Source organism: Oryza sativa, chromosome 4 (genome assembly GCF_034140825.1).
Source record: "Oryza sativa Japonica Group chromosome 4, ASM3414082v1".
Classification (NCBI taxonomy): Eukaryota; Viridiplantae; Streptophyta; class Magnoliopsida; order Poales; family Poaceae; genus Oryza; species Oryza sativa.
Genome location: NC_089038.1, coordinates 33,755,566 through 33,768,593, shown reverse-complemented (window position 1 = coordinate 33,768,593; position 13,028 = coordinate 33,755,566). Strand labels below are relative to the sequence as shown.

Sequence of the window (13,028 nt, the reverse complement as noted above, 5' to 3'; positions counted from 1 at the left end):
TAAGAGATTATCTCGTACAACTATCACAAATCTGTCTAGATTTATGGTGCTTAACATCTCCACGTGAAGATTCTCAGTACTGAAATATGTTACATCTTTATTGATTTTTATTTTGGGACTAAGAAAGTACGTCCGAGCTTATCATCATAAACATGGTGCTCAACTGACAACTGCTCACATGTGCAGCGCATGCCCAAACCGCTTCCTACTTTCCCCAATCGTAAGGTATTCTTTTGTGAAATCTCAACTCTGATCCGATCTACTGAGGGACGGAGAGAGTAATATATAAAATGGAACAGAACAACTGTTTGGATCAACATTCAACGAGGCTGGTGGATGTAGCTAAAAACAGCATTGACTTACCAGTATTTTAACAAGTACTCCATCCCTCCAACTCAATAAAACACGATTAAACTTAACACAGACTTTAAAACTAATCTTTATATTTAAATTTCTTATATACTACATTTTTTTAGCAATAGAATCATAATCATTTAAAGGTAAATTAAATAACAATCCAATGATATAATTTTCATCAAATAAAATATAATTTATAATAAAATATTTATTAGTTAAATATTTAAAGAGTTGACTATTAAAATACACATACTCTCTCCGTTTCAAAATGTTTAACACCGTTGACTTTTTAGCACATGTTTGACCGTTCGTCTTATTAAAAAAATTTGTGAAATATGTAAAACTATATGTGTACATGAAAGTATATTTAACAATAAATCAAATGATATGAAAAGAATAAATAATTACTTAAATTTTTTGAATAAAACGAATGGTCAAACACGTACTAAAAAGTTAATGGTGTCAAATATTTTGAAACGGTGTCAAATATTTTGAAACGGAGGGAGTACATCTTAGGGCATGTTTGGTACAGCTCCAACTCCTAAATATAACTCCAGGAGTTGAGTCTGGAGTGGAGTTGTGGAGCTGTCTAAACCCAGCTCCACAACTCGTATATTTTGTGACAGAGTTCCACCCAACTCCACTCCCAATTTTGATGGAGCTGAAACTGTTTGGCTAAGCTCCAGCTCAGGAGGGGTGGAGCTGGAGCTGTGTCAAACAGACCCTTAGTGTCTTAGTGGGTGGGATGAAGGGAGTACTAACAATGTTTCAAGGTAAAAATAAATGCAACTAGGAAGCACAACTGCTCGTAGGAACTTGGAACAAAGAATATGCTGGTTTGGGCATCCTAAACAATTTGAGCATGATTGGCACGTTATTGATTATACTAGCAGTAGCGAGTAAGTACAGCATTAGATAAGACTGACATGGCATGCCTACTAGAAATTTGCCCGTTTCGCACGATGTATGCAGAGCAGCTGCACGCCAGAGGCATGGTAAACAAACAAAGCAAATGGCAGGTGAGATTATTAAAAAAAAGAGTCTGCATCTGGGTCTCCAAATTCAAATGATATACACGACTAGCCATACCATGGCAATCAAATTATACTAATTGTTTCCTCTAACCTCTAGCATGTGCAACAGTACAAGACGCAATCAATCAAGCTCGGCTTCCACTAAAACCATACCTCCAAACAACACAAAGCAATTTAGCCCGCATTTCTCACCAACGCAAATACGCAATTTGGGCAGAAAAATCTACACCAACACGCTATGTGACAACGGGATGAATAGCAACAACAGATCTCCATACAAGTCAAGGACATGAATAGCTCTACGGCTCAGGTCAGGCAGAACAAAGTTACAAGCCACAGCTCAAATGTTACCGTCGAGAATCAAGCACACTACGTATTCCAGACTCCAGAGAAAGGTAGGTCTACTTGGGACAAAGAATGTCATAGTGCCCAGGCCTGTACAGCAAGATCGCTAACCGCCTTCTTTCTGCTGGGGATAGGTCGTTGATGGTCCTGTCTCCCTTTCCATCTCGCTCATTAGGAGTTGAACTGGTGCCAATTGATTGCAGTCCCAATGCTTCTGTTGAGCTGTTTGTACTGGAGCCACTGGTACTAGGCTGATTCTGAAGCTCACCTCTAGCTGCATGGTAACCACTGCTTTCAGGAGAGACAATCTCATGCGAATTCAGAGGTCCCAACATCGTGCCCTCTTCTGATTCTGGTCTGGGGTAGATGAAATGCTGATTTAGTATGGGGGTGTCAGTCTCCGAGGTTGTATCGAGATTCTCCACAAGTACGGGGATGCCGAGTGCTTCCACAAGTGCCTTCATCTGTTCATTGCTCGCTTCAGCATTCTCAGGTCGCACTTCAACCTGGCAAAACTGTTTGACGAAACAAAGCACAAGTAAATGCTAATTGCCTAAATATTTTTTTTCCTTTTGCTGGTAAATCTTGTATACAGAAGGAATAGAAGCTAGGCGAAGAAAAACCTATTAATATAAATAGATTCATCCAATATAATATCTTCCCGCTTATGTCCTATGTTTGACTTTGTGGTTTATGTAACTTCAACATCTTTTCAAAGTGGGGTAACTTCAACAACTAAAACAAAGAGTCAAAAGGAGCATATAGCAAATTGTTTGGACTTTGAACTGTAATAGGGGCCAATAAATCAAACAAAAAGATAATCCATTCTGCCTACTGTTTGGACTTTGTGGGATCAAATGAGCCTGTAAAGAAAAAGAAAATCCTAGCATTGTTTAGAAATTTTAACATCTGGTACATTAGAAGCATAATTCAAGGAGTTTTTTTTTTCTTATTAGATTACAAATTAAGGAGTTTTTTTCTTATTAGATTCCAAAATATTACGTAATTAGCAACAACCATCTAAAGCACTACACATGCAGCAAAATATTGGTAATGAAGTATGGGTGGGTGGTAGTAGGCTAGGAAGTCACAATTCTTCTACCTCAAAAACAGATGAATAATCTGCTGTTAGAAGAAAACCCTTGTAGTGGTCCTCATGTGTGCAGATCTCAATCTCAGTCAGAAACCTAAGGAAGCGTAAACCTAAACAGGGAAAAAAAAATCATGCAGTGAAACAGATGAGTAACAAGGAAAAACAGTCTAGCAATCATCAAGTATCCTCACTGTTTTTTGTGATGTCAGTCTCATCTATCTGATATAGTTGTTCAACAGCAACACTATGAAATACAAACAGTGTTTGTCAGCTAAGATATAACAAGAAACAATATCTTCATATCATTCCTAAACATAACTTGAAAACCAACAGGATGCTAATTAGCCATACCCCTTTTCAATTAAGTTGATCAATTGTTCAAATGCCTGCAACAAAGAAATTCAGCAAATTCAGTGATTCTGGGCTATAAATTATAAAGAAAACCAAATGCTACAAATCATAACTATCAGCAAGCATAGCAAACCAGAGCTGTTAGCAAAGCGCAGGTTAATTTAACCTGAGCAGACATGGAAATCACATAACGATTTACAAGCTTAGCTCATTTGTGATGTGCCGTACCATTGACTACAGAAAACATTTTGCCCCAAATGACTTCCAAAATGAACTATAAAGCTAATCAAAATAATCAGTTCAATAGAAATGGGGCCAAAGGACATCGGCAGTTACTATTCAAACTCAATGAAGTGTGCACTTGCAAGATTAAAAGAGTGAAGGTGTGATCAATAATATAAAATGTGAAAAGAATGTCCCACACTGGGCAAATTGTACTGGTGAATGTTGAAAACTGAGAACTAAAAGTACGTACAGAAAGAGCTTTCAAGAATTCTTCTTGAGGTATTCCAAAAGAACCAAATCTTGCATAAGCTTGCTTGTATTTTCCAATACGTTCTCCGATACGGGAAACTTCAATAATGCGCTCCAAGTCATCCTGCATTGCTACAATACGCTCCTGTTTGTACACCAATGAGCTTTAGTGTCTAACAAACAAGAACAAAGCATAGTTTGAACAAGCGGGCCGAAATATTTACCATGTAACTGAAAATGAAAGCTCGATAAAAGCAACTGCCATCTCTGTCAACTGGTCTGAAGAAATCGTATTTTTCGCTAAGAAGCTGTGTATAGAATTTCAAGTTAGCAGAATAGTTAAATGTATACTGACAAAAAATAATGTGCACAATATATGAACATACCGTGATCTTTTTTTTTATGGTATTGTTTTCGAATTCATCAGCCAAATCCACGATAGGTTTCTGCAGTACCAAAATATCACACAATTAAAAGGGTATTCAATCAAAACTAAACATATCAGTTAGCCAGTCTCGGTAGGTTACATGGTTTTCATGGGGCACTGATTATGAGAAGCATCTAAGCTCAAGGTGGATTAAAAGATGGATATTTTAGGAACAATGGTTGTGAGAAGCACACGAGTCATGGTACTGTTTGATCTAATTGAGAGAAGTCAGAGGAAACTCAGGTTCATGTAGCCATGCAAAGCAAGTTCGTTGAAATGGAAAGAGAAATTCCATACCTTATCTCTTGTCTTGCAGGAATCGTACTTGTTATCGCCACTCTTGCTCCGGTCATCTGATGTTGTCTAAAGAAGTTCACAGCAGTGGAATGGCAACAAGATTAAAACTCCAATACAAGGTGCAGGCAGCAAAGCTATCACAAGTCTAAATTAGGACACTAAGTTATATATAAATATGTCTTGCTGGAAAACATGGAGAGATCGATCAGAAACCAACACGTGAGTAGCGTTAACAGAGAATCACATTTTATTTTTACATTAGTTTTCTCTTACTTATCTGAAGTACCAAGTCCAGAAGCAAGAAGGAAAAAACAGATGCAATTACTCAAACTCAGGTCCATGCAGCAATGGAAAGAGAACTTTCACACCTTATCTCTTAGCTTGCAGGAATCAGACTTGTTATCATCACTCCTTCTCCAGTCTTCTTGTGCTTCCTTAAGAAAGTTCACAGCAATGGGATGGTCAGATTATGGTTTGCAGATGAACGAACAAACGCAAAATTAGCTTCAAAAAATTGATGTTTAGGTAAATCTAGTTAGCCTGCTAGTGAATTTACAGTCTTGTGACGTGTTCATGATGTTCACACCTGATATCTGATCCATTCCAACTCTTGTAACGGTGCAAGTCCCAACTCTAGAGACAAGGAATCGGGATCCCATGCTTCCTGCTCCTGTAATTCAATAAAACCATGTGATCCTCAGTAATAAAACCACGTGATCTAAATCCTGAAGTAGTACTTTCAAACATTTTCACAGTACTAGGCATGTGCTAAAAAGTTGCCCGTTTCGATCACAAAAATCCAATATTAAGATCACAATAGTAAACCGGTAACAAGATCAAAACTCACAGGCAGCAAAGCTATCAGAAGTCTCTCCAGTACAAGGTGCAGGCAGCAAAGCTATTAGAAGTCTAGATTAGGACGCTAAGTTGTCTGTTTGGGTTGCTGAAAACATAGAGAAATCGACCAGAAACCAACACGCGAGTAGCGGTAACAGATGATCACTTTTCTACATTATCTTTTTCTTACTTATCTGAAGTACCAAGTCCAGAAGCAAGAGGGGAAAAAAGATGCAATTAGTCAAGCTCAGGTCCATGTAGCCATGCAAAGCAAGTTCGATGAAATAGAAAGAGAACTTTCACACCTTATCTTTTTGCTTGCAGGAATCAGACTTGTTATCATCACTCTTTCTCCAGTCTTCTTGTGCTTCCTAAAGAAAATTCACGGCAATGGGATGGTCAGCTTATGCTCCGCAGACGAACGGACAAAATGCAAAAATTAGCTTCAAAATTGATGTTTGGGTAAATCTAGTTAGTCTGCTAGTGAATTTACAGTCTTGTGCTGTGTTGATGATGTTCACACCTGATATCTGATACATTCCAACTCTCGTAACGTTGCAAGTCCCAACTCTAGAGACAAGGAATCGGGGTCCCATGCTCCCTGATCCTGTAATTCAATAAAACCATGTGATCCTCAGTAATAAAACCACATGATCTAAATCCTGAGGTAGTACTTTCAAACATTTTCACAGTACTAGGCAACATTACGATCACAATAGAATCCAATATTACGGTCACAATAGTATATACAGGTAACAAGATCAAAACTCGCAGGCAGCAAAGCTATCAGAAGTCTAGATTAGGACGCTAAGTTGTCTGTTTGGGTTGCTGAAAACATAGAGAAATCGACCAGAAACCAACACGCGAGTAGCGGTAACAGATGATCACTTTTTTACATTATCTTTTTCTTACTTATCTGAAGTACCAAGTCCAGAAGCAAGAGGGGGAAAAAGATGCAATTAGTCAAGCTCAGGTCCATGTAGCCATGCAAAGCAAGTTCGATGAAATAGAAAGAGAACTTTCACACCTTATCTTTTTGCTTGCAGGAATCAGACTTGTTATCATCACTCTTTCTCCAGTCTTCTTGTGCTTCCTAAAGAAAATTCACAGCAATGGGATGGTCAGCTTATGCTCCGCAGACGAACGGACAAAATGCAAAAATTAGCTTCAAAATTGATGTTTGGGTAAATCTAGTTAGTCTGCTAGTGAATTTACAGTCTTGTGCTGTGTTGATGATGTTCACACCTGATATCTGATACATTCCAACTCTCGTAACGTTGCAAGTCCCAACTCTAGAGACAAGGAATCGGGGTCCCATGCTCCCTGATCCTGTAATTCAATAAAACCATGTGATCCTCAGTAATAAAACCACGTGATCTAAATCCTGAGGTAGTACTTTCAAACATTTTCACAGTACTAGGCAACATTACGATCACAATAGAATCCAATATTACGGTCACAATAGTATATACAAGTAACAAGATCAAAACTCACAGGCAGCAAAGCTATCAGAAGTCTAAATTAGGACACTGAGTTATCTATTTGGGTCGCTGAAAACATAGAGAAATCGACCAGAAACCAACACGCAAGCAGCAGAAGCAGATCGTATTATTTTCTGACATTAATTCCACCTGTCTGAAGTATCAAGTCCAGAATCATGCAAGCAAGAGTGGGGAGATGCAATTCGTCAAACTCAAAGGTTAAAGAAAGAAATGCCCTAATTCTTGCCTATGTCAAGACAATCAAACTAGATAGAGACCAAGAACTACCTTGAAACTCGATTAAAACCTTCAAGAAACAATCCAATGCACAAGGAGCGGTATGGTGAAGCCGAAGCAGCAGAGGCAGAGCTGAGAGAGGGGGAAAAAAATCCAAGAACAAATGGTACAAAACCCCACGAAACTAATCCGACAAACAGATTAGAATCCAAGAACCAGAAGACAAGAAACACACGGTAAACAACAACCGATCAATTCAAAGAAACTACCCAATAAACCCCAAAAAACCCATCCCCGCTGCTCCCCGCAGGACTACTCCCAACCAAAATTTCACCGCAAGAGCAGCCGAGCCGCGCGTTGGGAAAACTCAACAAGCCTCGCATCGCAACGAGAAAAACCCCACCAGTTCCCACCAACTCGTTAACGCAAAGATCACCAGAAAAAAAAAACCTCGATGCGGGGTGTGTTCCCGAAGACAACACAGGAAATGGGAGAGGGGGGGGGGAGGGGGGGGGAAGAGCACGAGACGCGATTCAATAACCCTAACCTCATAGCCGGTGTACGCGTCCACGAAGGCCTGCGGTGAGGGCAACGTCGGCAGCAGCGGCTGCGGCGAAGGCGGCGAAGGCGGCGACGGCGACGACGGCGGCGAACCTCCGCCACCGCCATTGCCGGAGCTCCCGGAGTCGGGGTCGGCGTCGCTTCCCCAACCACCCTCCGACGCGGCGGGCTTACGCCGCATGACTTCTTCTTGGGAAGAGACCTTTTTACCCTTCTCTCGCGAGTTCTCTCGGTTTGCCCCCTCGCTTTGTGAGTAATTGCGGATGCGGGTGTTCGTGAGGGGCCCGAGGGGCGGAGGGCTAGGCTTTTATAGCTGTGAGGGGTGAGGATGAAAATTTCCAAGGGAGGTGAACCGACATCGTCTGGTCTCTCGAGGTTTCCTAAGGAAAATATCCAATTAGTCATTTTCTCCTTTAGTATCTACTTTATTTATTTAAGGTGTTCTTTTTCTAATTAAAAACACCATATGAAATCACATGTGATTGGTTACATAAATTTATTCCTGATTCTAATTTGGAGGTTATTTTTATCTTGTTTTTGTGGATCATACTTGTGCCTACCTTCTAATATATACATTTTTCTTTTTTCCCCTTCTATATGTTTGCGTGTCATCAATCTATCATTGAGTGTTTGGATTTTGGAAACTCTCCTAAATATTTTTCTATGCAGTTGTTTTTGTTTTTATTATTTCCGATAATGTACTCCCTCCGTCCCAAAAAAAGACAAACCCTGATTTCCGTGTCCAAGGTTTGACCATTCGTCTTATTTGAAAAAATTATGAAAAAAATTAAAAAGACAAGTCATGCATAAAATATTAATCATATTTTATCATTTAACAACAATGAAAATATGAATTATAAAAAAATTTCATATAAGACGGACAGTCAAAGTTGGACACAGAAACTCAGGGTTTGCCTTTTTTTTTGGGACGGAGGGAGTATGTATAGTCAGAGGGTGCTTAAATTTTCATATGATTTCATATTAAAAATAAACCAATATCATCTTATCGTCTAAAATTAAACAAAGCTAATCACTCTTTCTGCCCTGAGTTAAAATTGTGAGTCTCTTTGTAATGTTAATTGCCTCAATCAATACCAAGCAGACTTTATTAAGAAAATACAATCTATTTATAAAATCCTTTATTTTAAAGGATATAGAGAGAATGTGCACGATATATGCATTCTGCATTATCCACCTCTACCTCAATGCTATTTTACATCATTGAGTATGACGGAGCTCGGGGCTCCTCACCGGGAGACCGCGCAGGCCCCCCTTTGCCAGTTCGGCCGGGGGCTTAGGGTGAGATCTCAAGCTCTCTCTGTGTGTGGAAAGATCGCGTGCCAGGAAGAAACGCGAGACACGGACGATGTATACAGGTTCGGGCCGCTGGGAAGCGTAATACCCTACTCCTGTGTTTTTGGTGGATCTGTGTAAGAGCAAGTTACAAAAAATCAACCAGCCCTCTCCTCTCCCGGGAAAATCCAGCCCCCTCTCTTTGTGGGCATGGTCCTCCTTTTATATCTTAAGGGGATACCACATGTACCCTTTTCTTTCCAAACTGGACTTTTCTTCTCTTTATGGACGGAGATTGGTATGGTTGCCGTCCGAATGACATTTCGATGGGACAACCCACACCTACCTCCACTCCCGGCGGAGACAGGCGCAACGTGGGATCGTGGCTGTCTGTTGCTGACGCGACCAGTGTCAGACCGGTCACAGATCGGTCATTCTTGTCCTCTACGTGTCAGTTCAGCGATCTGCATGATCACCCTTCTTTTTGTAGCATCTTGCCTGTAATGGTTGGGATGAAGCCTGGTATTCATCTAACCAGGGCTAACGTGCCATCTCTAAGAGGTAACACGCTAGCTCCGGCTGGAGACGTGTGCCTAGAGGCTCTCGTCTTGACGGGACGGGGCGAGGCGTGCGTCAGACCACCAGTCGCCACCTAACCGTTGATCCGACCGGTCTGTGACTGGTCACAGACCGGATAAAAGAGCGCGCTGCATTGCGCTGCATGCAACGTGACGCGCTTGACCAGACCGTAATAAATGCGGTTAGGTGAGCCCTACCGTGTTCACCCAACCTATGTACATAGTGCAAACCCCACAGGGGGTCGGGGCACCTCGGCCCTCGGGGTCGGGGCAGGAGCAACCCGACCCCCCCTCGGGGAAATCAGGAGGAGGGCGGACACCTCACCCTCGGGCCCGACGTCCCCGAAGGTGCCAGGCCACGTGGGCGATTCCATCTGCCTCAAGCCTCCGGGCGCAATACTCCCGGTCCCATATCACCGACAGTAGCCCCCGGCGTTATGTCAGGGCAATCATCCTTCTCAAGGGAAGCGGTCGGGCATGACGCCACTCATAAAACCTGGTGACAGGTGGGACCGGTCTCCGTGATTGGGCAGAAACCCAACGGTCTCAAACCACGCATATCGGTAACGGTGTCTTGGCCGTCAGTCATGGGCGGTCTCTTCAAGACTGCCACATCACTTGAGCAGCGCTCGAATCTGGGCGTGTAGATTCGTTTCGTCTGGAGATATGGTAACGTCGCTTCGGTCAGCGAGCGTAATTAACGCACACACGATACGATCTATCTCGACTGCCACAACCGCATATCTACCTTATGCGCCGCAAGCGGGCGAATGGAATTTAGTGGAAGCGTGGGCGCGAGAAACGAGGGAGCGAGATAGCGAGTAACGAGGGAGCGAGATAGTGGGCACGAGAAACGAGGAGCCGGGCTCAGCGATGGCAAGGGTATAAAGCTATCGAGGAAAGGACTTGCTCCCTTCCTTTCGCCACTATTCCCCTTTCCTTCGCCGTTTGCGCCCCTAACTCTCTCTTTGCTGCGCCTCACCTTCGCCACACACACTCGTTCTCAACCCTCTCTTTCTCCGACGACATGGCACGGGGCTCCGCTCTGCTCGACGGTAGCGTACTACCGCCTTCCCGCATTGTGAGCGAGAGGCAGGCTGGGCTGCCGGGCCGCTTCATGCCGGAATCCGCCACCGGCCGTGAGATAGTAATGCTGGGTGAGGGACGCCCGGCGCCAGACTACCCGGGGCGGTCCGTCTTCTTTCTCCCCTTCGCAATGGCCGGGTTGGTTCCTCCTTTTTCTTCTTTCTTTATGGATGTTCTGGAGTTCTACGATCTCCAGATGGCGCACCTCACCCCCAACGCAGTGATGACTTTGGCCATCTTCGCGCACCTGTGCGAGATGTTCATTGGGGTGCGCCCATCTCTTCGGCTGTTCCGGTGGTTCTTCACCGTGCAGTCGGTGTCGCCGCCGTCGGTGGTCGGTGGTTGCTACTTCCAGCCGCGGGGGCCGGTGTTGAACCGCTACATCCCCTGCGCCCTCCGCAAGAAGTGGGACGATTGGAAGAGCGACTGGTTCTACACCCCCCTTGCCAACGAAGCGCGCCTCCGACTCCCAAGCCAGCCCCCGGCTCCGGTCTCCAGCTGGCGGGCGCCAGTAGATCTGGGGGATGACTATGACGCCGTCCTCGACCGCCTGGCGGGCCTGCGATCTCAGGGGCTCACAGGGGCCATGGTGTACGGCGACTACCTCCGTCGCCGGATTGCGCCGCTTCAGCGGCGCGCCCGGAGCGCATGGGAGTACACCGGGTCCGAGGACTACATGAGGACCCACCGGGGAGTCAGACGGGATTGGGCTCCCGATGACTTCAAGATCGTGGTCCAAAGGGTGCTGAATCTCAGCTCCGTGGAGGCGTCTCTTATTCCTCAAGGACTCCTCCCCCTCTGCTGCGATCCAGACCGCGCCTCCATTCTGACCATCATGATGGGGGTCGGGGCCTCAGAGGAGGTGGCTCCTAAGGGCCACGACGGCGCCGGCGGGAGCCGCCAGGAAGAATCAACCCCAGGAGGGGGCCGTGCTTCTGGGCCCCGCGTCGGGGGCTCGGGGAGCAACCGCCCTACCGACGCCCGGGGGAAGAGGAAACTGGGAGGAACACCTCCCCCATCTCCTCCCCGAGGGGGCGGGGCGGTGCGTGCCAGCAGCAGGCGCCCGGAGGGGGCCGCGCCAACCTCGCAGCCCGAGGGGGAGCGCAAGAAGAAGCGGCTGCGCAAGATGGGGGAGACAGAACCATCCCGGGGAAACCTAATTTCCCCTCCAAGGTGGTCATTTAACCGACCCCCTCGCAGGTTCGTCCCATGCTCATTGCGACCGTCTTTTCTTCTATTCCAAAAGCAAGTTTCTTCTTACCCATCCTGTTTGCCTTCTGGTTTTTCTTTCTGCTTCAGTGATGTCCCGTCGCGTTCCTCCCGCCATCCCAAGTCCGGCCAATCCGAAGCCGAAGATCCGGCGGCCGCAGAGGAACGGAGGCGAGAATCTGACCGGCGAGAGGCCGCAGATCGCCTTCGGGAAGCTGAAGAGGCCGCCCGGGAAACCGCCCGGGCTCGCCAAGCTGAAGAAGCCGCTCGGGAGGAGGCCGCCCGGGCTCGTCAGGCTGAAGAAGTCACCCGGGAGGAAACCGCCCGGGCTCGCCAGGCAGAGGCGATGGCGTCTTTCGAGGCGGTTTACGACAAGACCGCCGGCGCGTCGCTCGGGCCCACTCCCTCGGGTGACGCTCAGGCGACAACCTCCGGGGCGGCTTGCGACAAGGCCGCGGGCGCATCGCCTGGGCCCGCTCCCTCGGGCGACGCCCAGGACCAAACGGGTCCGGGGGACATCCCCGAGCTCAGTGCGTCTTCTGGCGGGCCGAGCCGCGTCGCATTTTCTCCAAGGCGGCTCTTCTCCTCGTCTTCTGCCACCCCGCTGAGTGCCGAGCCCCTTCTGCAAGCCTTGGCCGCCGCAAACACAGCGGTGCTAGATGGATTCAGCGCCCAGGTGGAGGCCTTGCGAGCGGAACGAGCGGAGCTCGAGGCCGCATGGGCGCGCGTCGAGGAGGGGCGGCGCTCGGTGGACGCCATGGTGGAGGTGGGCCGTAAGGCTCACCGCCGCCACATCTCGGAGCTTGAAGCCCGCAAGGCGGCGCTGGCGGAGATCGCCCGAGAGGTGGAGGAGGAGCGAGAGGCCGCCCTCGTCGCCACCACCGCGATGATTGAGGCGCAGGACTCCCTCCGCCTTCAACACGGGAGCTGGGAGGCGGAGCTAAAGAAAAAGCTCGACGCCGCCCAGGGGGTCCTCGACGCCGCCGCTGCCCGAGAGCAGCGAGCAACGGAGGCTGAAGCGGCGTCCCGGCGGCGCGAAGAGGCCCTTGAAGCCCGTGCCATGGCGCTGGAGGATCATGCCGGCGCCGTGGAGACCAGCTTGGCGGACCGCGAGGCCGCCGCCGCTATCCGGGAGGCGACGCTGGCGGCGCACGAGGCCGCCTGCGCCGAAGAGGAGTCCGCGCTCCGGCTCCGCGAGGACGCGCTTGCTGAGCGGGAGCGAGCTCTTGAGGAGTCCGAGGCCGCGACACAACGGCTGGCGGACAGCCTGTCCCTCCGCGAGGCAGCGCAGGAGGAGCAGGCGCGCCGCAATCTGGAATGCATCCGCGCCGAGAGAGCCGCGCTGGAGCAGCAGGCTGCTAACCTCGA

General features: G+C 47.1%; 1 protein-coding gene across 1 annotated transcript; it reads right to left on the bottom strand.

Moving 5' to 3' along the window:
- Window positions 1-1,615: 1,615 nt before the first annotated feature.
- On the bottom strand, window positions 1,616-7,698 carry LOC4337237 (uncharacterized). Its single transcript, XM_015778722.3, has 15 exons — window positions 7,481-7,698; window positions 6,461-6,544; window positions 6,243-6,308; window positions 5,739-5,822; window positions 5,521-5,586; window positions 4,965-5,048; window positions 4,747-4,812; window positions 4,379-4,444; window positions 4,041-4,100; window positions 3,879-3,962; window positions 3,656-3,799; window positions 3,181-3,215; window positions 3,021-3,073; window positions 2,839-2,939; window positions 1,616-2,251 (listed from the first exon to the last, which is right to left on the bottom strand). Exons 1-15 carry the CDS (start codon window positions 7,673-7,675, stop codon window positions 1,793-1,795), a joined length of 1,647 nt encoding a protein of 548 aa, XP_015634208.1. The 5' UTR covers window positions 7,676-7,698; the 3' UTR covers window positions 1,616-1,792.
- Window positions 7,699-13,028: the final 5,330 nt, after the last annotated feature.